The 25,858-nt window shown below is 39.7% G+C and overlaps 1 protein-coding gene across 1 annotated transcript in view; it reads right to left on the bottom strand.

Moving 5' to 3' along the window:
- Positions 1-1,441: 1,441 nt before the first annotated feature.
- SH3YL1 (SH3 and SYLF domain containing 1) overlaps positions 1,442-25,858 on the bottom strand; it is a 48,281-nt gene continuing 23,864 nt past the window's right edge. Inside the window, exons 5-10 of the mRNA XM_065891215.1 lie at positions 22,788-22,900; positions 21,571-21,699; positions 19,408-19,576; positions 18,708-18,786; positions 7,270-7,326; positions 1,442-2,342 (exon numbers count right to left, since the gene is read on the bottom strand). Coding sequence (XP_065747287.1) covers positions 2,152-2,342; positions 7,270-7,326; positions 18,708-18,786; positions 19,408-19,576; positions 21,571-21,699; positions 22,788-22,900 — 738 coding nt within the window. The 3' untranslated portion in view covers positions 1,442-2,151. The remainder of the gene's footprint in view (positions 2,343-7,269; positions 7,327-18,707; positions 18,787-19,407; positions 19,577-21,570; positions 21,700-22,787; positions 22,901-25,858) is intronic.

Here is a 25,858-nt window from a genome sequence, read left to right as displayed (position 1 = left end):
CAGACTGAAAGTGAAGGGATGGAAAAAGATATTCCACAAAAATGGAAACCAAAAGAAAGCAGAGGTAGCTATACTTATATCAGAAAAAATAGACTTTAAGCCAAATACTGTCATAAGAACAAAGAATGTAATTATATACTGATAAAGTGGTCAATTCGACAAGAGGCAATGATATTTGTAATTATTTATGTGCCCAACATAGGAGCACCTAAATATATAAAGCAAGTATTAATAGACGTAAAAGCAGAAATAGACAGCAATACAATAATAGTGGGGTACTTTGATATCCCACTTTCACCAATAGATAGATCATCCAGACAGAAAATCAATAAAGAAACATTGTCTTTAAATAACATGTTAGACCAATAGCAGGAGAATACACATTCTTCTCAAGTGCACATGGAACATTCTCCAGGATAGAGCCTATGTTAGGTGCAAAACAGGTCTTTATAAATTTAATGTTGAAATCACATCAAGCATCTTTTCTGACCACAGTGATATGAAACTAGAAATCTACTATAAGAAGAAAACTGGAAAATTCACAAATATGTGGATATTAAACAACATGCTCATATATGGCCAGCCCACAGATAACATCATACTCAATGGTGAAAATGTGAAAACTTTCCCTCCAAGATCAGGATGTCCACTGTCACCACTTCTATTCAGCATAGTACTGGAAGCCCTAGCCAGAGCAATTAGGCAAGAAAAATAAATGAAAAGCATACAAATTGGAAAGGAAGAAGTAAGGTATCTCTGTTTGCAGATGGCATGTTATTATACGTAGAAAACCCTAAGTGTCCATCAACAGATGAATGGACAAAGAAAATGTGGCATATATAAATAAAAGCAGAAAATCCTGGAATTTGCGACAATATGGATGGAACTTGAGGGTATTATGCTAAGTGAAATAAATCAGTCAGAGAAAGACAAATACTGTACGATCTCATATGGGAAGCTAAAAAAGCCAAACTCCTAGAAACAGAGAGTTGATTGGTGGTTACCAGGGGTCAGGAGGTGGGGGAAATTAAGAGATGTTGGTCAAAGAATACAAACTTCCAGTTTCTAAGACGAATATGTTCTGGGGATCTAGTGTACAGCACGGTGACTATGGTTGATGATATTGCATCGTACAATTGAAATTTGCTGAGAGAGTAGAACTTAAGTGTTCTCACACCCACAAAAAAGTAAATATGTGAGAAGATGGATGTGTTAATTAACTAAGTGGGGATCCTTTCGCAATGCATATGTATTTCAAATCAAAGCATCATATTGTACCCTTTAAATATTGTACAACTTTGTCAATTATATATTAACCAAGCTGAAAAAAAGAGGTCAGTAGCATAGTCATGGAGGTGGGTTTTAACATCCAGACCAACCACAGACCTCTGGTTACTTTACCAAAAGAAAATAAGAAAAACAAAATCAAGACATTAACTTCGCATTTTAAAAACATTTATTTAGGGACAATGGAACCATATCCACATAACTTTATTCTACTGCTACCAATGAACAAGCGTAACCTCATAAAGAAGGAAAGTTAACAGATGTCATCATTTTTTAATGCATAGGGGTTGAATTTCTTTGTCATAGCGTGTTTCTTACATATAATTTTTGAATGTATAGAGAAAATTTTTAAGGATTAATATTCTAGTTAATATTCTAGTTAATACCTACAACTCTAAGTATTACTTAATATACTATTTAAGCTGATTTATTCTTTTCTATTCACTTTGCAAATATATAAATTGGTATTCATGCCCCTATCCTTAAGATTCTCCAGATAAAATAGACTCTTCAGATAAAATAGTCATCATATACCTAGCCAAATCAAATGTTTAGTGATGTTTGAAAATGAACACAAAAGAAATGTGACCATATAAGTTGGAGGATATTAAACTATTAAATCGTATATGTGATAAAAATCAGTGGAAAGTATTTAAAGATACGTAACTATATCTATCTATCTATATCTATATCTATATCTATCTATATATATATAAACAAAATCTTTTACATACTGGATAAAAGTTTACAGAATAAACAGAAGTGTTTTTAAACTTATACTAAACATTGTTTAACTGAATAGTAAATCCTGCCAGTGTAGTAATGATTTTTTTGTAATTCTCAAAGAAGAAAATAATATAAACTTTAATTCATGGTAACATAGTTGGCTGGAAAAATGCCAGTTTGACCTCGAAGGTTTCCTTCCCACCAATCAAAATGTGAATCTGTTTTTGATATAACTGTGATTCTGTCTCCAGCTTGAAAATTCAAATCTCCTGGCTGTTGTCCTTCAAAAGAATAGAGTGCTGTCACTTCAATAGGTTGGTTCAAATTGCCTAAAACAAGAAAAAAGTATTTATTCACATTTTTATGAGAAAAACTGGAAGTATGTGTAGGTAAGATATAAATTAACAACTCAGGGCTTGGTATTCTGATGTTGGAGGCCAGCAGAACTCACAGCACATGGTCTGCGTGATTTTCATCACTTTATTAAACTTACGCTTTTCTTCTTTGTAAAGAGCAAATATTTGGTAATAACATTTCCTAAATCCACACAAGTCAAACTGTATATTGCTATATACTTAAATATGTGTTTGGCAAATATTTGTGGTTATAATTGTTCAAATTTGGACTAAACTATAAGATAATATTATTGTTTTTCCAATTTTAATAGAATAGTCATGGTAGTTTCAATGAATTATAGCTATTAGAGATAAAAGCTGATATTTATGCACTTGACTGTATCATAAAAGATTCAATTTAAAAACCGTGCTCTGTGGTCATTGATAATGAGGGTTCCAGCTTGGATGTATTTGCTGATTCATCAGTAGACACTTCTTTTCCCCAGGCTTTTACGGCTATTTTCATTTCTGTACTTACTTGATCCTTTCTCTCAAAAGAGAGATGAAATTCAAATTAGCACATCAAGAAGCATGTCTACATATATTTAACCAGAACTTCAACCCATATTGGGAAAAAAATACCTTGAGAATTGAGTGGGTAACATGAGTAAAAGACATTAAATATTACAAACTGTATAGCATCATAATAAGTATAAAGAAACAGATACTTTCTGGGTACTCAGCTACATGGAATTTGGCATTTCCATGTTTCGTATAATTTTGTGCAATTAGATGCTTGTTAAATGCATCTCAGTACAGTTGTACTGAAAATATAAATAACCAAATTCTAAGTTCAGTTACTTATTTGAGCCTATAATACTATAATAAGAAAAAATAAAGTGACCTTGGACTATTAGTAAGAAATGAAAATGGTCAACACTCTAGTTAAACTACATTTACTGAAGCACTGAATGTGTATCTCACACAAGATGGTGCCAGAGTTCTTTCAATAAAGCGTGTGCCATGTAGCTGAGTTCTCCTAAAGAAATAGCTTTAATAATAACTAATATAATTATATTAGCGGTATTACTGGTACAGTTTTTTTCTATAAAATAGAAAAGTTCTGTATATTTTTATATTTTATACTGTATTTACTTTTAGCCTGTTAATTTTAAGAAATAAGATTAAAAGTGTGTCACTAAAAGAATAAAATTTTGATATAGTCTGGATAAAATCAAACCCAGTTAAATGACTACTAACACATATGAATGAACAGTCATTACTATGTACTTTGAAAAGTAGCTATAATACTACATTGAGACGGGACGTGCAGAAATGCCATGCCTCATTGTGATTAGATCAGAAGAATGTAAGTTAACGTTAAAGAAAAAAATCATTCTGAAAACTATTTTCCTATATCAATAATTACATTTATGACCTCCATATATAAAGCTCAATCTCAATTAACTGAACTTAATTAATGAAAAAAACCCTCGAGTAACTCCTCCTCCCCTCTTGTCTCCCAGACATTTCGCATAATAGAAAGAAGCACGTAAAAAGAGAGTGCTTGTGGATATCAGGGAATGTTCTGGAAGCCATAGCCACCTTAGCTGCCATACATGTACACATTTGTAGCACTGATTACAAAATCAGAGATGCATAGGAGTGGTGATCAACATGATAACAGGTGTCATTCAGTGTGGCTATGATAAGAGCAGCTCCTGTAGCCCGAGCCGGACACTGGGATGAACATCCTCGTCCCTCACTGCCTAGGAGGCAGCTCCCGCATCCCCACTTCACAGAATATGAACCTGAGACTTGCAGATGTTAAGTGATTTGCCCAAGGCGGGGAGATCTGAATCTCGGAAGTCTGTCTCCAGGCAACCTTAATCACTATAGAGATTATACCCCAGGGTCCTCAGCAACCATATGAGTTTTAAATTGCATTCAGGAGACTGAACTTAGATTCATCAGTGCATTGTACTTTTGTTAGGCAGACTTTCAAGGAGAACTAGTATATTTTCCTGCATCACTGAGTTATCCAGACTGTACAAATAATAAGAACAAGAACATCCGATGCTGAGGACCCCTGGTAATCACTGATAACTGAATTTGTTTTTAGAAGTTTTAGAAATATATTTTATGATGAATAAGTTAGAGGAAGAAAGATATTATGACCTAAAGAAAAGATAGAGGGGATCACAGACTTGGCTCAATCCCTGCCCCCCGACCAGGGGTTGCCATTGCCTCTGAATTGCGGTTTCCAAATAAGATAATGGGAAAGATGGGTATAAGGGCAAAGCAGACGGTTCTGAGTTGCAGCAGAGGACAAGGCGGTGCTGCTGGGTTTGAGGAGGTCAACAGTCAACGTTCCTCTTCCCACCCGAGTTTCGAACAGAGGTGAGGCAGAGAGGGAGGTGTCGTGGCTGGTAGAGCTAGTGAAGAGTGTGGCTGAGACAGGCAGACAGAGGGGTGCCAGATTCCTCAGCCAACTCACCAGTCAGGCAAATCCCTCTACCTCCTGGCGGGAGTGTAGGAGAGTCGGGAGTTGAAGGGTCGTTGGCAAAGTTCATTCACATGAAAACGAAGGAGTGAGCCCGGCAGAGTAAGGGCAGGCGCTCCCAGGACGGACCAGTTGACAGGCCAGTGCCATGCCCTGCTGCTAGCTTGTTCCTCAATAAGCTCAAAATGACTTAAAGTTCCTCTTTACTGTAAATATTTGTGATAATTTCCATAAGGAGAACTTTAATGCCCACAAAATACTTCATTAGGAAAGGTGAGCCAAGGAGATATGTTCTTCCAGGAAGGGAGACCACCCTGGAAACCATGGACGCAAAGCCCACTGGGTCACTACAGCAGCCAGCGTTCACAGACGCCTTCCTTCTGAGCAGTATATGCCTTCAAGTTTTATATTTCTGCACTCAAAAGAATCTGGGGGATCTCTGAAGCAATTGACCATTTTCATCAAAATATTCAAGTTTAATTCAAATAGAGGTATTTTTCTCTCCCAAATCAGGGCTACGCTTAACAGGAAACAGATTACAATCAGCTTTGGTGACTGGCAGCTGCCCTGAGGCTCATAATTAGCAAGTCTGCGTCCGCGGGATGCTGCTATTTCACTTCTCAGCAGAGCCTGACGTAACCCATGTGTAGCCGACACATCTGGCCCAAGAAATGACTCAGAAGAATCTCAGCCTTTGGAAGGTCCCCTTCAAGAAGCCACCAGAAATAAGAGAACACAGCGATGTTTTGCTTCACATTTACTGCAGTGATGAGCCGGGTGGCTGACTTGATCCTAGCGCCACGTCCCTCCAGGCTACGTGTGGCATCTACAACTCTGGTGACCATGTCCTCTGTAGGAGTGTAAGGGTCAATGACGAGTGAGCCGGATGAGGCTACCAGGCGAGGCCACCAGACCAGCGGTTCTCAAAAGGCAAAGTCTGGGCCATTTGTGGTTGTCACACCCCCTGGGGAGGGCGTGCTACTGGCATCGAGCGGGCTTAGTGCATGGGTACTGCTGAAACCAGCACAGCACAGGACAGCCCCACAAGAGAGAGCCGTCCACTGTGCCCAAGTGTCACTGACAGTCATGGGGTGGGTGAGAAGAGGATGATGGAGGCTGACCGAGGAGGTACAGACCTTCAGTTACAAAACACCCCAGTAAACAGGGCTGTGGACGCTCAAGGCTTGTTTCACCGAGAGGCCAGTTGACTAGGTGGTTTGGAGCTTCCAAAGGGTGCAAAGCAAAAGTACGTACAGTCTGGAGAATTATCGTTATGCCCGTGCAAAATTGTAGCTCGTCTGTGGGCATGGGACAGGCTGTGGGGAGCCAGGTGTCCCGCTCAAATGGTTTTTCAACTCGAGCCTGAGGGCTGTGGGTTGTGACTTTTCCCTGCAAGGCTGATAGACCAGGTGTAAGGAAGTCCTTGGTAAGAATTTAACCGTTTCACACGGTAATGTAAAGTAAGATTTAGTTTTTAAATAGACTTTAAACCTTTCCTTACATTTTCTTCTTCAAAATCTCTTATATTTTGAGAAAGAACTAAAATAAATATTGATATTAACTTATTACGTACTGTTTATACCACTTAACTTGTCCTACCCTCAAATATAAAAGCAAAACCCAACCACCCACCCAACCACGGGAAGCAACATTGTGTTTGGATCACACAGCCAGTGAATGAGGGTATTGGCTGGAAGTCGGAGCCTCTGTCTCCAGAGCCCACTTAGGGTTCTGTTTCTTATTATTAGACATTTTCCCTTATTGCTTTTTAAGAGATATTTCTAATATTTATTAGGCATCTATACTACAGGTACAGACTTTAGAGAAATCTGAGAAAAGGAACCCTACTTCCCAGAGTCACTTTGCCAAGGCCTTCTTGGGAGTGATCCACATTGGGGGGCGGGGGTGGACCACAGCCTTGGCTCAATGGTAGCTACTGTCCCTTATCCCTCAGGTCCCGATGGGCCCCCTTCCCCAAGCAAGTCCAGCCTGTCTGTTGACCTTATGAAGTTTAATCATTATAACTGTGCAGAGCATGTTTTTTTTTTTTTTTTTCGGTACACGGGCCTCTCACTGCTGTGGCCTCTCCCGTTGCGGAGCACAGGCTCTGGACGCGCAGGCTCAGCGGCCATGGCTCATGGGCCCAGCCGCTCCACGGCATGTGGGATCTTCCCGGACTGGGGCACGAACCCGTGTCCCCTGCATCAGCAGGCGGACTCTCAACCACTGCGCCACCAGGGAAGCCCCAGAGCATGTTTTAAATGAAGTGCTTCTCAAGATAACGTGGATATCCCATAAATCAAAGAAGCGGTGCTAAACAACTTCCCAGATATTTTTACAACCTGCCAGATTAATTAGGAAGTTTGTGATTATAAGATGGTTATGAATCATTTTTAAAACAGAGGTATTTTTATTTACCAACTCTCTCCCGGTAGCTGGAAAGTTCAGGATAGAGATTATATTCATTTCTGTTACCTGAAAAAAAGTAAATAGATAAATTAAAGAGGGGGAACATTTAGAAAACTTATTAGTATATAGCATATAAAATACCCAAGAATGTCAAAGCTTGCTCTTGTTAAGCAAATATTTTAAATCACTCTGATAGAAATATCATTATTTTATCATCTTTAAATCAAGAGGAATACCTGAATATTCCTCAGGTATTCCTATTTTCTACCTGAAAATAGACCCAAAGCAAGGCAGATGGTAAATGTCTGATATCCGTATGACCAGACGCACATAAACTACAACTCCTGGCCTTGCAATTACACATTCGTGCAAAATGCAGACACCTCTTTTTCCAGAAAATACCTGAATAAGGGAAGCGTAATCCCCAAGCCAGTGATTAAATCAAGAGGAATACCTGAATATTCCTCAGGTATTCCTATTTTCTACCTGAAAATAGACCCAAAGCAAGGCAGATGGTAAATGTCTGATATCCGTATGACCAGACGCACATAAACTACAACTCCTGGCCTTGCAATTACACATTCGTGCAAAATGCAGACACCTCTTTTTCCAGAAAATACCTGAATAAGGGAAGCGTAATCCCCAAGCCAGTGATTAAATCAAGAGGAATACCTGAATATTCCTCAGGTATTCCTATTTTCTACCTGAAAATAGACCCAAAGCAAGGCAGATGGTAAATGTCTGATATCCGTATGACCAGACGCACATAAACTACAACTCCTGGCCTTGCAATTACACATTCGTGCAAAATGCAGACACCTCTTTTTCCAGAAAATACCTGAATAAGGGAAGCGTAATCCCCAAGCCAGTGATTAAATCAAGAGGAATACCTGAATATTCCTCAGGTATTCCTATTTTCTACCTGAAAATAGACCCAAAGCAAGGCAGATGGTAAATGTCTGATATCCGTATGACCAGACGCACATAAACTACAACTCCTGGCCTTGCAATTACACATTCGTGCAAAATGCAGACACCTCTTTTTCCAGAAAATACCTGAATAAGGGAAGCGTAATCCCCAAGCCAGTGATTAAATCAAGAGGAATACCTGAATATTCCTCAGGTATTCCTATTTTCTACCTGAAAATAGACCCAAAGCAAGGCAGATGGTAAATGTCTGATATCCGTATGACCAGACGCACATAAACTACAACTCCTGGCCTTGCAATTACACATTCGTGCAAAATGCAGACACCTCTTTTTCCAGAAAATACCTGAATAACGGAAGCGTAATCCCCAAGCCAGTGATTAAATCAAGAGGAATACCTGAATATTCCTCAGGTATTCCTATTTTCTACCTGAAAATAGACCCAAAGCAAGGCAGATGGTAAATGTCTGATATCCGTATGACCAGACGCACATAAACTACAACTCCTGGCCTTGCAATTACACATTCGTGCAAAATGCAGACACCTCTTTTTCCAGAAAATACCTGAATAAGGGAAGCGTAATCCCCAAGCCAGTGATTAAATCAAGAGGAATACCTGAATATTCCTCAGGTATTCCTATTTTCTACCTGAAAATAGACCCAAAGCAAGGCAGATGGTAAATGTCTGATATCCGTATGACCAGACGCACATAAACTACAACTCCTGGCCTTGCAATTACACATTCGTGCAAAATGCAGACACCTCTTTTTCCAGAAAATACCTGAATAAGGGAAGCGTAATCCCCAAGCCAGTGATTAAATCAAGAGGAATACCTGAATATTCCTCAGGTATTCCTATTTTCTACCTGAAAATAGACCCAAAGCAAGGCAGATGGTAAATGTCTGATATCCGTATGACCAGACGCACATAAACTACAACTCCTGGCCTTGCAATTACACATTCGTGCAAAATGCAGACACCTCTTTTTCCAGAAAATACCTGAATAAGGGAAGCGTAATCCCCAAGCCAGTGATTAAATCAAGAGGAATACCTGAATATTCCTCAGGTATTCCTATTTTCTACCTGAAAATAGACCCAAAGCAAGGCAGATGGTAAATGTCTGATATCCGTATGACCAGACGCACATAAACTACAACTCCTGGCCTTGCAATTACACATTCGTGCAAAATGCAGACACCTTTTTTTTGCAGAAAATACCTGAATAACGGAAGCGTAATCCCCAAGCCAGTGATTTTCAGACGTTCTTGCTTGCTTAATGTTAAAGTAATTTTTAAACAGCAAATATTCCCTTGTATGTTTTTAAATTGATACCTAAAATCGTTAACTGTAAGCTGAAGGTGTACTTTTTAGCATATTTCAATATCAATTACTTATAAACATTCATATCACTCCCTTTGTGATAAAAGGATCTAAATACGATAGTGATCTGAACCCATCAGCATTCATTAAAGAAAATCAACAAGACGTTTTTCATTTTTAACCTTCAAATCATATTTTCATTTAATTTGTCCCAAAGATTTTCTAGCAATGTATTAATCTTGTACTTTATGTGTCTACAACACAAATTTGTACATAAATTTACTTTTAAAATTGTATTTTATGTAACACGATCATCTATTAAATAATTTCTTATAGATTGAGTTATCATAATAATTATTAGCACACATTGATCAAAACTTTAATATAGTATGAATTTGTTAGTTTACTAAACAGGAAAGTAAAAGGTTATTTGAAATGCATCTCAGTGAGTGGACACGACTTTTAAAAATTAGTTCATATACAGAGGATGAGTATTATTTCTGGAATGACATAGTTTCAACCTAAAATTGTATTTCAGTGTTCTTTTTTAAAGATATAGGTGTTAGGTGTTAAGAAAGCTGTTTGTTATAAAAACTAGAGAGGGCAAGAAAGAGATATTTTATAGGAATGTAACAGAATTTTTTTATGTCCCTTCTAAGATAGAGGTAAAAAAAAAATCGCATAGTGATCTATCATCAAAACAATAGCAATAATAAAATATTACTTATGAAATAATAAACTATTACTATTATAATTTTTTATTTTGGTGATAAGTAGCTATGTGATTTTAAAAATAATATATAATGATAATATTAATTACTATTCTTATTATAAATTAAGATAACAGTGCCATTAGGTCTCTCTTTAGCTTTGTTGAAAGCAAAAAAAAAAAAAAAAAAAGTAAATCACCTAATCTACAAAGTATTTACTGTTCATCAGACTTAACTAACTATACCAACATTAACATCCGTACTTCACACTGGATCATTGTTCTTACATTTTGGGGACAATGTACTGTAGTATGATTAAGATGGTTTGGGGTTTGCTTTTCTTATTCAAGTGTGAAAAAAAACTACTGTGAAAGGATAGAAGACAGAGAGGGTAACCTGCACGTCATGTTCTCACTTGGACTCTGGCTTTAAGAAAGAACACGTGTGGAAACTGGTCATCTGTAAACTGTATCTCTTAAATTACCTATGCCCAGGTGCCCTTTCGCAGTCTCTGTGTTCCCCCTAAGGACAGAGGTACACCACTTTGAAGGCCAGTGGTGTTGGAAGTTTATGAACAGAAAAATATAGAAATAAGCATTGGCAAGGTGGGGAAGAGGGTACAAATATCAGAGAATCTATTTTTAACAACTGACTATAAACAAGAGATTTGGGGTTGGTGACCATATATAAGACAAAATATATGCAAATTAAGACTTTCTCAACTATTAAAATAAGCACTCTGAAATATAAATGGGAAAGTACATTCCATTCAACACAGCAAACCAAAATCACAAAGTATTTAGGAATAAATTTAACAAGAAAGGCACAGAAACTATGAAATCTTAGGAAAGACAAAATAATATCTCAACAAATGGAAAGCATAAAATAGGAAGATTATCATACAAATGCCAAGTTTATTAACTTATATATGTAATGTTATTGTAATTAATATCAAAAAATCACAGAATTCATGTAAGTACATAATATTACTTCAACTAGAATTGCATATTGGGGGTCGAGGGGAGTATTGGTAAAATGATCTTAAAGTATATGAAGAGTAAGTATCCAGTAACTGAAAGAATAAAACACTGCAAGAAAAAAAAAAAAAAAAAAAAAAAAACACTGCAAGAAAATTTAGGATACCATGAATGCAATCTTGTATAGGAGGGAAGTCCTTAACCATGACTAAAAAATACAAACCTATGAAAATAGGGGACAGATATATTTTTGCATAAAAATTAAAACTTTCATATAGTAAAATACATGAGAAATAAGATCAACAGACAAATGATACATGTAGAAAAAAAAAACTGTCATCCAAATGACAAAGCCCTTAATATACAAAGCATTACTACAAGTTGAAAATGCAACAAATATTCCAATAGCAAAAAATTAACCAATGAAACAAAGAGACTTTTCAGACAAGATTAAATTCCAAACACCAGCAATAGTATGAAAAAGTATTTAAATCACTAATAGGGACAAAAACAATCCAATTAACAAGGAGATATAACCAACCCTCAGACTCGTAAACACTTCAAGACACTCCAACACTAACAGTGATGAGGAATGAATATGGTGAGGAATGTTACGGTGTGGCGTGTATATAGCAGGGAGTGTAGGTGTATGATGGGCGTGTACATAGCAGGGAGTGTAGGTATATGATGGGCGTGTATGTAGCAGGGAGTGTAGGTATATGATGGGCGTGTACGTAGCAGGGAGTGTAGGTGTATGATGGGCGTGTACATAGCAGGGAGTGTAGGTATATGATGGGCGTGTACATAGCAGGGAGTGTAGGTGTATGATGGGCATGTACATAGCAGGGAGTGTAGGTGTATGATGGGCGTGTACATAGCAGGGAGTGTAGGTATATGATGGGCGTGTACATAGCAGGGAGTGTAGGTATATGATGGGCGTGTATGTAGCAGGGAGTGTAGGTATATGATGGGCGTGTACGTAGCAGGGAGTGTAGGTATATGATGGGCGTGTACGTAGCAGGGAGTGTAGGTATATGATGGGCGTGTACATAGCAGGGAGTGTAGGTATATGATGGGCGTGTACATAGCAGGGAGTGTAGGTGTATGATGGGCGTGTACGTAGCAGGGTGTGTAGGTATATGATGGGCGTGTACGTAGCAGGGAGTGTAGGTGTATGATGGGCGTGTACATAGCAGGGAGTGTAGGTATATGATGGGCGTGTACATAGCAGGGAGTGTAGGTATATGATGGGGGTGCACATGGTGGGGAGTGCATATGGTGGGGAATGGCTAATGAGACTCTGCAGTAGTAAAAACTTTTAAAAAGCAAGCTACTAAATCTGTTAAAAATTTAAAAATATATCCTTTGACCTGTCATGTCCGTTCCTGGTAATTATCTTTTTAAAAGTGCCAATGTTGTAGACAACTTAACTTTAAAAGATATTAATTGTGGCATTGCTCAGCATGGGAAAAAAAACTGAAAGTTAATATCTATCAGTAAGAGAGTGGCTGAATAAAATATGCACATCTACACGATGGAATGTTAAATAGCCTTTAAAAAGAATTAATTAGAGTTGTATCAGTTGATTCAGGGATTTCCATGAGGTGTTGCTGAGCAAAAGGAACAAATAAAACCCACAAACAAACAAGCTATAGTAAAGCATAAATAATAAGACAGCATTTCTGTGAGACAACAGCAAAATATTCTGCCTGTGCGTATCTACGTGTTTGCACATGTGCCCACGTGTCGGAATATAGAAACATGGAGAAAAATATCACTCCTGTCGTTCACATGGGTGCGCTGGGATGAGTATGGAAGAGGGTGCCGTGCAAGTTAAGATAGGAGAAATGGGAAAAAGAGAATGAGTCCTAAAAGAAAAAGAAAAAACTATGCTTTCAAAAACCATATTTATGAACCACGTATATACTTATATAAAATTATATATGTGAGGATATATAAAAAATTAAGATTTCATTTTTTAATAAAGAACTTAGGAATAGGTCATGTTTAAAATAAAAGGTTGAAAATAGATACTAGTTTAAAATTTTCCTTTTATTGAATAAAAAATGGGTGTTCGCAACTGGGAATGATACACTGCATGAGAAAAGGTGATGCGCATGTGAAAACAATAGGAATCGAGCAACAAATAACGCAGCTAAAAAGTCAAGGGAGAAGGAGAGTATTCACAAGGACACATAGTGAATAGAGTTGAGTTTGCAGAAACGTGCACAGGCAAGAAGGTGAGCTGGCAAGGACACTGCGAAAAATAGGGAGAGCAGCCCCTGCCGACACAGATCGACAGATCAGAAGACACGAGATCACTGTGGGAAACAGACAAGCCAAGGCTGGCTAGGGTAGGGGATCCAGTGACCAAAGATGATGGTGAGATTTTAAAATACATGCTCAGGAAGAATATGCAAGAGAAACAAATCTTCCAAGATTTTTCCATTGTCAGGTGAGAGGAGCTTCTTGAGATAAGGTAAGTAGCTTTTTAATCTACACTGACAAGGATTGATATTGAGGATGAACAGGATTTTTATGTTAGCACGATACAGATACCTATTCTCTTAGCAAGGAAATTTTAGAAACACTATGTATTTTTTTCTTCTTTTTTCGGTACGTGGGCCTCTCACTGCTGTGCCTTCTCCCGTTGCGGCGGAGCACAGGCTCCGGACGCGCAGGCTCAGCGGCCATGGCTCACGGGCCCAGCCGCTCCACGGCATGTGGGATCTTCCCGGACCGGGGCACGAACCCGTGTCCCCTGCATCGGCAGGCGGACTCTCAACCACTGTGCCACCAGGGAAGCCCAACACTATGCATTTTAAAGTATACAGATGGGTCAAATTTTATGTAATACTCAGATCTAAAACATCAATAAAAATAGATTGAACACTCTCACATCTTGCTACTGAAAATAAGAGTGTAAACAAATTAATCACCACAACATGAATGAAAAATAGACTATCCCATTTGATAGAAGAAAGCAGCATCCCAAGAGAATGGGATACAGAGTAAGTTGTTAGGGCGGGGGGCGGGGGTGGGTAATAAAGAAGAATAGGTCTCGTTCCTGAGGATCGTCCTGGAAGGGGTGAATTTAAGCTAAAGGCACAGCCAGGAATCAATATAAGGGCTATGAGTCATGTTTCACGCCCAATTCTCAACTGTACTTCCTTCCAGCATGAAGACTGGGCAAATGGATACAGAGCACGGAGGGGGAGGGGCAGAACGGGCTTCGTGCCCTCGGCAGCGCTTTGACACTTACAGTCCCCTCCTCCCAGAACTTATCATACGCTGTTGACCTTTGAATAACATGGGTTTGGACTGTGTGGGTCCTCTTATACGTGGTTTTTTTCCGATAAATACTTTTGAAAATTTGTCTGAGATTTGCCACAATTTGAAAAAACTCACAGATGAAATGCACAACCTAGAAATATCAAAAGAATTAAGACAAAGTTAGGTGTGTCATGAATGCATGGAATGTATGTAGAAACTAGTCTATTTTATCATTTGCTATGATAAAATATACCCAAATCTTTTACTGAAAGTTAAAATTATCAAAACTTATGGACACACACACTTATAGACCACACACGGCACGATTTGCAGTGGAGAGAAATGTAAACAAGTGTAAGGCTGCAGTATTAACTCGTAAGTGCATAAACGAACATACTTACTGTGCGTACGCAGATGTACACACTGCACTACAGTAATAGCGCAGCACCTCCTGTTGCTAGAGCGCTACGGTGAGCTGAGTGCTGCAAGCGATCATCTCCACATGGGGAGCAATCTCTCCAGTAAACTGTGTATCACTGCAGTAAGTTCTCTTTCATGGCTCTGGCGTATTTTCCATTGTATTTACTATGATGCCGTAAACCTTGAATAACACCATGGGACCCATACAAAGGGCCACTAGTGGTCCTGGAAGTGCTTCCAAGAAGCAGAGAAAAGTCATTACAAGCAAAAGCTGAACTGCTTGATGTATACTGTAAATCGAGGTCTGCAGCTGCAGCTCCCCACTATTCCAACATAAATAAATTCAGTGTAAGAACCGCTGTAAAAAATGAAAAGGAGGGACTTCCCTGGCAGTCCAGTGGTTAAGACTTCACCTTCCAATGCAGGGGTTGCGGGTTGGATCCCTGGTTGGGGAGCTAAGATCCCACATGCCTCGTGGCCAAAAAACCAAAACGTAAAGCAGAAACAATATTGTAACAAATTCAATAAAGACTTTAAAAATGGTCCACATCAAAAAAAAAATTCTTTTAAAAGAAAAGGAAATTCATGAAGCTGTTGCTGCAGCTACACCGAGAGGCACATAAACCTTTTGCATCTTTGGTGAAATATCTTTTTATCTTGTATTAAAAATGCAGTTTTTATGTGGGTGCAGGATTGCTATCGACTCTAATATGATTTGAGAACAAGCAAAGTCATTATATGAGAGCTTAAAGCAAAAAGAAGGTGAAGGATCTAAAGCTGGAGAATTAAATACCAGCAAAGGCTGGCTTGATCATTTTAGTAAATTATCTGCTTAAATACTCTCAAGATAACAGGAGAAGCACCTTCTGCTGACCAAGAGGCAGCAGACAAGTTCCCAGATGCCATTAAGAAAATCACTGAGGAGAGAGGACGTCTGCCTGAACAGGTTTTTAATGCAGATGAAATGACCCTATTCTGGGAAAGAAAAATGCAACCAAGGACATTTATTAGGAAGGAAGAAAAGCGAGCAGCAGGATTTAAGGCAGGAAGGGATAGACCAACTCTGCTCCTTTGTGCACAGGCAGTGGAGTTTATGGTCAGGACTGCCCTCATCTACAGAACTGCTAAACCCCAAACCTGGAAGGGAAAAGATAAACGCAAGCTGCCCATCTTTTGGTTGTACAGAAAGAAGGCTTGGATCGTGAGAATCCTTTTGCTGGATTGGTCCCTGAAATCAGGAAGTGCCTTGCCAGTAAGGGACTGCCTTTTAAATTCTTTTGATATTGGACAATGCCCCTGGCCCCCCAGAGCCCCGTGAGTTCAACTCCATGAGTAGACCACCAAGTTGTGTACTTGGCCTCAAACACAACGTCTGTATTTCCAGCCTCTAGATCAGGGGATCATCAAGACCTTTAAAGGCCCTCATCACACATGGTACTCTACGGAAAGAACTGTTGATGCTATGGAAGAAAACGCCTATAGAAAGAACATTAGGAAAGTCCGGAAGGATTACGCCACCGGAGATGCTATTGCTTATAGGAAAAGTCATGAAAGCCATCAAGCCTGAAACAATAAACTTCTGCTGGAGAAAACTGTTCCAGATGTCGTGCATGACTTCAGAGGATTTACAACAGAGCCAATCGAGGAAATCATGAAATAGCTCGTAGATATGGCCAAGGAGATGGGGGCGGGGGTTGCTGTGAAGGGTTTCAAGATACAGATCTTGGAGAATTTCAAAAGCTAATAGACGCCACACTGGAGGAATTAACAAAAGATGACTAGATGGAGATGAGAGCTTCTGAACCAGTGCCAGACGATGAGGAAGAAGACGCAGAAGCAGTGCCAGAAACAAACTGACATCAGACAATCCGGAAGAGGGTTCTGATTATTCAAGACTGCTTTTAACTTGTAGGATATGGGCACTGAAAGTAAAGCAAGTGGAAGGAGGACTGGGATCCTATAGACCCACTTGTAGAGAAATGAAAAAGCACAACAGTCAGAAATTACGATGTATTTCCATGGAGTTACACTGAGTGTGCCTGCTTCCCCCTCCCCCGCCCCTCCCCCACCTCTGCCACCCCTGAGACGAGCCTTCCCCCACCCCAGCCTGCTCAACACGCACAGGAGGAGGATGAAGACCTTTATGAGGATCCGCCTCCACTTAATGAACAGTAAATAACCAGCATGCTGTTCGGTTAATAAACTTTTCTGTGGTGTACGTGTGAATGTCCGCATGTGAAAATCTAATAATTGTACGGGACGTCTTTGTGTTATCACCATCATCGCTTAAGCGTTCACCGTGTGGAACATCCTGGGCAAGACTCGTATAGAAGTGGATAGCCTATTCTCACATAGGCATAAGGTAAGTCGTATTTAATACAAAATTAATAATGTGTTAGTTTTCTTACTGTTTTAGAACTTGGCTTTCAAAGGATTACATTGCTGTACTGTATGTCCCTCTCTCTCTCTCTCATAATTGGAGAAACTATCAGTCTTCATCGCATGAAAGTGGTTTTTAAAAAATGTAACAATGTTTCTAATACTGTATTATCAGTATGGCTGTAATACTGTGTGCCATCCACATTTCATAACTTCTCACTCATTAGCGTACAGGCTAGGCTACCGTGAAGCAGTCATATTGCTGCTTCTTTTTCATCAATGCATGAATCATTATACCTGTAAATACGAATTTCTTTTTCTATTATCTTTTCACTTTTTATGTCTAGTGTTAGTAATACATATAACATTTACAGTTTTTTGTATCATATGAGACAATATTGATGTATGTACTGACAGACAATTCATCTTGTAAACAGACAATGTAAACTTACGGTATAAATAAATACAGTAAAGTACGATCAATGTATTTTCTTTTCCTTATGATTTTCTTAATAATATTTTTTCTAGCTTACTTTATATAAGAATATAGTATGTAACACATATAACATACAAAATACGTGTTAATCAACTGTTCATGTTACCAGTAAGGCTTCCAGTCAGCAATGGGCTATTTGGGGAAGTCAAAAGTTATATATGGATTTTTGACTGCATGAGGGGTTGGTGTCCCTAACCTCTGCATTATTCAAGGGTCAACTGTACTTCCTTCCAGTACTGGCAGTTACTTTTCCACCTGTGATATCTCTGCTGCTAGAAGGAAAGTTCTTTAAAGGCAAGAGGTAAGTTAGATTCATCACTGTGCTCTCAAAAGCCACAGTCCAAAGCCAGCTGCAGAACAGTTAATTATTACATGAAACATTGCCCACTTTAATATATTGCTATTTACTGGTAACCTCTATACATGAAAAGCAGAATTCCAAGAGTGACTGTCATAAAAATGAGTGATGGAAAGAGGTGTAAAGGCCAAAAGCCTGGTGCTTTACGAATTTATCCTATTTTAAAACCACCTTATGAAACCCTGAGCTCCCAAGAATGTATGGTCAAATTAATATTCAGAAATATAAATCTATGTGTATATGAAAAAAATAGCCTTATTTTGTTTCCATTTCAAATTAGCAGGATAATAGTCTTTGGAAGAAATGACAAAAAAAGAAAAACTTTAAAGATAAATCACTTTGTGAATTGGAAAAAGCATTTTCTGAATGAGAATAGACATTTTCACAAATTACAGGAATGACAATTTGCCTTGTGTGTTTAGAAGAGACCGAGCATTTGTTTTTCTCTCTTTAATACTCATTAGTTCTTCTATTTGACACTAAAGTAATGACTTTAGATCTATCATTAAATGTAGCTTGATTTCTTAATAATATTTCACGATTACTTAATTATAAATGTATTTGAATTGCAACACAAATATTTACTTTGAGAGCCAGAATTCAGCTGTACTTGTGCAGACGATTGCTGTGGTCTTGACAATGGTTTTGAAGGCAATTCTTTAGCCTGGGAGGAAAGACAACAACAAAAAAATGCATGTGATTTTAAAACTCTGTTTTCACTTAGGAGCATATAAGGCTTCCCCCCGCCCCGCCCCCAGTGGGTGTACACGGCAAACGTTATCCTATGCACTCATTAACAGAGCACACGTACTGCTCTGGGCCACATCTGGTTGAACTGGACAACACGCGGGTGACGGCTGGGGGCGCGCTTCTATAACCGGAAGCTTCCCTCATCCTGGCACCTTTGACACCGCGCAGGTGGAGCAGAGCGATGCGCTGACCAGGAAAGGGCCACGCGGCTCCGAAAGATGCGGAACTAGATGAACGAGGCGCACAAAACCCTCTGCACGTCAAGGCCCCTGGCTAGTGGCAGTTATTAGTATTATTAATTAATATTATAAAATTCTATCCTTGCAGAAATGCAATCACGGAGAACCATGTTTCTTCCTGAAATTTGCATAGATGACTGTCAAGGTTTTATGACATTTTCACAAGAACTTTATGTTAATGAAATTAAAAGGGAAGTGTAGTAGGCTATTAGAAACGTGATATCAAGGATAGAATGTTCTATATAAAGAAATTTTCTGTGGCTACTAAGAAAAATATAAAAACCAAGCATGATTACAGAAGCCTTCTTCCTCTCCCGTGCTGCTTTTCTTGCATTGATTCGTTGTCCTTCATTTTCATACTTTTCAGTAAAAGAATCAAGAATTTCATAAAGATCTTCTGCTTCAGCAGGCCGTGGTATATCTCCAAATAAAATGTCATAAGCTCGAATGTCTTGACAATAAAATCTAATAAGAAATATATTAAGAACATTTCTTTTGCAGACATAGATCTTTTCTAGAGTTAAATGTAGGACGCACAACTGTGTATGTGTGTGTGATTTACTCACGTATAGCACTTCATAGATACTACTTTTCAAACACAAACTACAAACCATAACCCATGTTAAAGCCTCTAAATTCACCTCTCCAAGCTCACCTCTAGAGGCAATCACCATAAATGGTCTGATATTTATATCCTTTTCCCAATAATATAAAAGCACATCATACAAACATATATAGAATATTTATATACAAATGCATATAATAAACATATATTTATATAAACACTAATACACATATAATTGCAATCACATACCTATACATCTTTATAGGTTTTTACTTTTTAAGTTTCTTATAAAAATGGTGCTAACATATAGCTTCCTTAAAACATTTATTTGTATCAAAATTATGTAAGGATTTGCCTTGCATGTTTAGAAGCCCTGCAACTGATTAAGAAGTATATTTGTTTTAGTTTATCCAGGATTTAGGTGAACTTTAGTTGGAAAATCTTCCAAAGGCCTAGAATCACAAATTTCTAAAAGCATTCTTAACTTAAATTTCTCAAATTAGTAAAACCAGAAGTAAAAACATTTCTCTTGACTTTACAAGATGGAGAAATTGAAGAATCCCCCCATTCCTCCTATTTTCTGGTTGTTGGGGTCTGCACTGAATGTTTCTGCATGTGCTGTGGGATTCTGGGTAAACGGGCACCGCAGACTTGGTACTCAGCTTCTCTCAAGTCTGCTGTAAGCGGCAGACGTGTGTCCACCACCAGCTGAGGCAGCCCCGTCAGGGTCACTATTAGTGGGATTCCTGCCAGGTTCTAGAATTAGTCCTCTCAGTCTTAGCTTTTTATCTTTTTCTGGGCAATTAGACATACTTTCGTGGAAATACAGAAGAGCAGTTTTGGGAAAAATTAGCCAGATGCCAGTTAAAGTGGAAGTTCCTCGTCACCTGTTAGGGTACTTCCAAATCTTGCATTTTTTAAATCAAAATTGGTCTCTATCTTATGGAAGAAAGACAAAGGCTGAGCCTAACAATAGGAAACCTCTCATGAGGAACGCTGCGCTTTGATGTTATGGAGACGGCTGCTTGCCTTCAGCCTCATGAGTCACCCTCTGCCAGCTTCACACTCTCTTCTGCAGCTTCCTTGCCTCTCAGCCTGAACAGAATTAAAAAGAATTAGGGCATTGCTCTGGATGAGGCTTTGGCTGAAGGCAGTGTTGTGGCTGGTTTGGTCTTCAATCCAAACCACTAAAACTTTCTCCGGAGCAGTAATAAGGCTGTTTCGCCTTCTTATGATCTGTGTGTTCACTGGAGGAGCACTTGTGATTTCCTTCAAGAACTTTTCCTTTGCACTCACAGCTCGGCTAACTGTTTGGCACAGGAGACCTAGCTTCCGGCCCATCCTGGCTTTGACGTGGCTCCCTCACTAAGCCTGGTCATTTCTGGCTCTTGATTTAAAGTAAGAGACGTGCAACTCTTCTTTTCACTTGAACACCTGGAGGTCTTTGTAGGGTTATTAATTTCAATATTGTTGTGTCTAAGGGAATAGGGAGGCCTGAGGAGAGGGACAGAAACGTGGGGGCAGGGGGTGGTGGTGAGTGGAAACAGCCAGTCCGAGGAGCCATCAGAATACACACACGTTTACTGATTAGGTTCTCCATCCTATAGGGGTGCGGTTCCTGGTGCCCCACACAATAACCATAGTAACACCAAAGGTCACTGATCACAGATCACCATAGCCAATGTAGTAATAATGAAAAAGTCTGAAATATTGCAGGAATTACCGAAATGTGATGCAGACACAAAGTGAGCAAATGCCGTTGGAAAAATGGTGCCAACAGACTTGCCTGTACAAAGGTACTCTGTATACTCTTAAGAACTACATGAGTCTACAAAGTATTATTTTCTCATCGCACGTTCTTCAAATCAATTAAAATGATTTGCCTTGCACTTACTTTCGGTTAGTTTCTTTCCTCTCAATCAAACAGCTACCTTCTAAAGACAGGCCAGCGAAGAGGCCTCTTGACTTGCAGTAAGTAAAGACAGCAGCCGAGCTTCTTAGGGAGACATCTCCTTCTAAATTCCTGCAAAACAGAAGGCTTTGCGTCACAGAACTGTGAGCATGTTCACTTGAAGACGTCTGATGGGCACTGCACTTCTAACCCAAAAGAAGGATACTGCTCTGCACTTACTTCAATCATTTTTTTGGGGGGGGAAGAAATATTGTTTATTGAATATTTAATGAGGTCACGTCCATAGGGCTTTCTCTTTTTATAAATTTTATTTATTTATTTTTTATACAGCAGGTTCCTATTAGTCACCTATTTTATAGATATTAGTATATATATGTCAATCCCAATCTCCCAGTTCATCACACCACCAACCCCATCCCCAGCTTCAATCATTTTACATATTTTACTTCCTGCTGGCCTAAGCTAGGTGTGTTCAGAGGGATCTAGAGGACGGACAGCTCATGGCAAGTACACAGCAGGCCAGATGGTTGTAGCAGTGTGATGCACGTGGAGAACACACGTACAGCTGATACTTGCCCATATTGTCTTCCTTCCCTAAAACAGGGAAACACACCTCAAGAGTAAAAGACTGTGGTTCTTTTTACAGTGAGTATTTTCATGGAACTTAGAAACATTTTTAAATGATTTTACTGAGTAGCTTCTATAAACAGTCTGGGTTTAAAATATTTAATTGCTCAATTAACTCAAGAATAGTTATTAATAGAGAAGGAAAATACACTGTAAGTATTGTAAACATCACTCGAGTAAAACACTTCCATTTCAATTTTTCATAATTTAGTTTGAAAAAAAAAACCCTTTTTTTCCCTGATCAATGCCATCCTTTCTCAGTTAATTAAAATTGACTCGACCTGGCTCCTTCAAAGCTTAAAGGTGAATTTTATGTTGATTCCGGTAGATACAACAGCCTGCAGTTCTGAAATATTTAATTTCTTTTTGTGTGTTTTAGTTTCAGATTTTCTCATTTTATCACAATGGCTGTGTTTTGTATATTTCTTATTTGTAAGCAGCCTCAAACCCTCTGGGGCACGTGTAAATCATAAATGTCTGTCATTTTAATTCGTCTCTCTTAATGATAAACAATGTAGTTTTAAAGCCTTTACTATCCAAGAGCTGTTCAAATGGGATTTCAGCGTACTCACCTTCCCAAGGGCCCAACTGCCACAGTCAAATTCCCTCCAAGTGTTAGGTTACCACCTTTTGCAAAAGCTTCTACTGCTCTGTCATAATTCAAAATTATTACCAGATCCGATACCTGAAATGTAGACAGCCATTTATTTTAAAAATAATGTCTAAATATCATTTAAAATATATGTTTACTAAAACCCAAGATACGATATGTAATGTAGCAAGAATTTCAATGTAGCCAAAGAAAGTTGAAAGCAGAGCCGTGCTGTATTTTCAGCTGCAGATGTGAGCCGCTAACCTCCCGCCGGTAATCAGAGCGCAGGCCTCCGGGCACTCACCGTGCATCGAGCACGTGGTGTGAGGTCTCCAGGCATCGACTTCTTCTCAGCAGCCTCGCGGGTTAGTGAGGCTGAGTGACGTGTCCTAGTGACACGTGAACAGGTCACACACAGGTTGGAAGGTCCGGGGGCCCGAGTCTGGTCGCCACCGGCGCCCCTGCAGGGCCACGCGACCCCCAAGCAGAAGCCGCCCCAAAGCGCAGAACACCAGTAGTAAGATTAGTTAACCAGTAGTTATGCCTATTACCATGGTTAATCCTCCAAGTAAAAGCAAAGCTGGAGCGAGTCTCCACGCTCTGGGCAGGTCGCTGTGGACAGGGCGTGTTCTTCAGACTCGCCTCCTCTGGGGCGGGACCCCCCGGTGAGGCGGCGCAGGGTGCCCAGGCCACGGCCCCTCACCCCACGACCGCAGAGAGGCGCCGGCTGGGGAGGCCAGACTTTCAACCCAGCTCCTCTTCGCAGCACCGGGCCACCTGCGGCATCTTGGCTCCATTTGGCCTCTTCATGGTTAAAGTCCACGGCAGGACCTGCCCCCTGAACCACGTGGAGGTCAAGCACGTGTGTCAAGTGCCGGAGAACTGAAGGCCTGAGGGCCTGGCGCTGGGAATCTGGGCTCAAAATGGAAACCATTTGGGTGTTAATTCCACTTCTGCCCCTGGCATATTGTGTGACCTTGGGCAAATGATTGAGTGGCTCAAAGCCCCAATCTCCTCTGTAAAATGGGTATAATAGTAACCGGATTTCTAAGTATATATAATCGTATAGGTATATGTATATACATGTATATACGCATATACACAAATCTAGGGTTGTTTGAAAGATGCGTTGAAATCATTTGTAAACCCTGGCATCACATCTCAATAAAATATGCAAAGGCCAAGCAGATTACTGTTTAAAAGATGACTTCATTTATACCGTTCTTTAAATTTTTCAAATCTTTGCTTTCATCTGACAGAAGAATCTGATTATTACCAAATGTGACTGCACTCGGAAGGGCCTAGTGGAATTCCTGATACAGTTTAATATGAATCCCTTCATGAAAAAATACACTCAAGTTCCGTAGGACAGACCACATATGCCGGCTAATTGACGCATGCAAAACACATCACTGTGACTCATGTCAACTGTTAATTCCGTTTTATACACGGACAGTTTCTGATGATCACCATGCTGAATGATACGGAATTATTTAGCGTTTCTCACTGATTATATAACCAAATCTTACGTACTTTTCAAGATAACACATATGAAATCACTGTGTAATGCTTAGAGTATACACACTCGGTGTAAGTCTCCAGCCGCGACCTTGTGGATACTCTAGTTGTTATGTCTCCTTCTACGTGGTACGTCTTAGGGTAGTTAAGTAAGGCACAACTCTATGAGTCAATAAAGAAAATAACTTAATCCTTTAATTTTATGTCTAGTCTCAATTCAGTTCTCCTGAAATAAGAGTAAGATAATCCCGTGTTCTTTGGTGACGTGACTGATGAGACAACCAGGTCCAAAGCACCACAGTTTGAAGAGCAGCGGTACTGACTACGGCTCTTGATTTATTTCCACAGCTTAGAATAAAAAGCAAAACAGATTTCCTGAAAGAAAACCGGAGCAACGGAGCAAATAAACAGTTAAGACAGACGTTTAAGAATTTGATAAAGGCTTCTTAATAAGTTCGCATTAAGATACAGTTAACGGTAAATAAAATGCGAGTTTTACAATTAAACTCAATTCTTTAAAAAGAATTTTAAAAAATACAAGTATCATGCAGGAAAAGCTGGGGGAGAAATGTTCTCAGGAACCGGAGGGCTTCTCATCCCCTGACACCTTGTCCCCAACACGGCACTATCCCATCTCCCTCTCAAGTGTTTACCCACCTTGAACCCAAGCCACCGAGTCCCTGACGCTGTCGTCCTGTAACGAAGAGATAGCTTTCAAGCCCCAAATCCAGACAACCTGGCGAGAAAGCCCAGGGCCCCCTCCTGTGGTTCTAGTGAGACCCGTCCCCCAGCCCCACCCCTAGCCTCCATAGAAGGGTCTTCTTTCCCATCTCTCAAGCCATTCTGCTCAGGAGTCGGTCTCACTCCCCAGAAAGCCTCATCATGTGGGCAGTAAGCTTTCCTACTCAGTACGTGGCATCGTCAGCCTCAACGTGCGACCCAAACTTGAGGGGTTCCCATCCCCTTCCTCTCCTCACACCAACAGATCCCCCCCTTGCACAGCAGTAAGCTTTCCTACTCAGTACGTGGCATCGTCAGCCTCAATGTTCGACCCAAACTTGAGGGGTTCCCATCCCCTGCCTCTCCTCACACCAACAGATCCCCCCCCTCGCACAGCAATCTTAGGGGACTTCGAAACTGAACTCTGATCTCAAAGAGTAGTTTCTCAACTTAAGCCTAGATGCCTTCCTCATCATTAAAGGAAAAGGGTTCATCCAAATTCTCCTGGAAAAAGCAGAGTCATTTTTCTCACATTACAACCTTGGGTGATCTGATGGCCCAGTGTGGATTCTGGCTTTTGGTAAACAACGAACAGTTGGATAACCCAAGGTATCAGGGTTTTCAGACCTTTGGGCTCTGCTATAATTGTCCTGGAAAGAAAATTTAATGGTGTTTAAACCAAGTCTTAGCTTATCTTTCCTTACTCCACTGACTTTTAAATCTTTCATCTGTTATTGTTGTGTTTGGTGGGTATGTGTGAGTTATACAACCTTGGGAATTCTCAGCAGCTCTCATGAGTGGACCAGTGTCATA

The sequence above is a fragment of the Phocoena phocoena genome, chromosome 14, assembly GCF_963924675.1.
Source record: "Phocoena phocoena chromosome 14, mPhoPho1.1, whole genome shotgun sequence".
NCBI lineage: Eukaryota > Metazoa > Chordata > Mammalia > Artiodactyla > Phocoenidae > Phocoena > Phocoena phocoena.
Note: the sequence above shows the minus strand (reverse complement) of the source record. Positions and strands in the feature narration are given on the sequence as shown.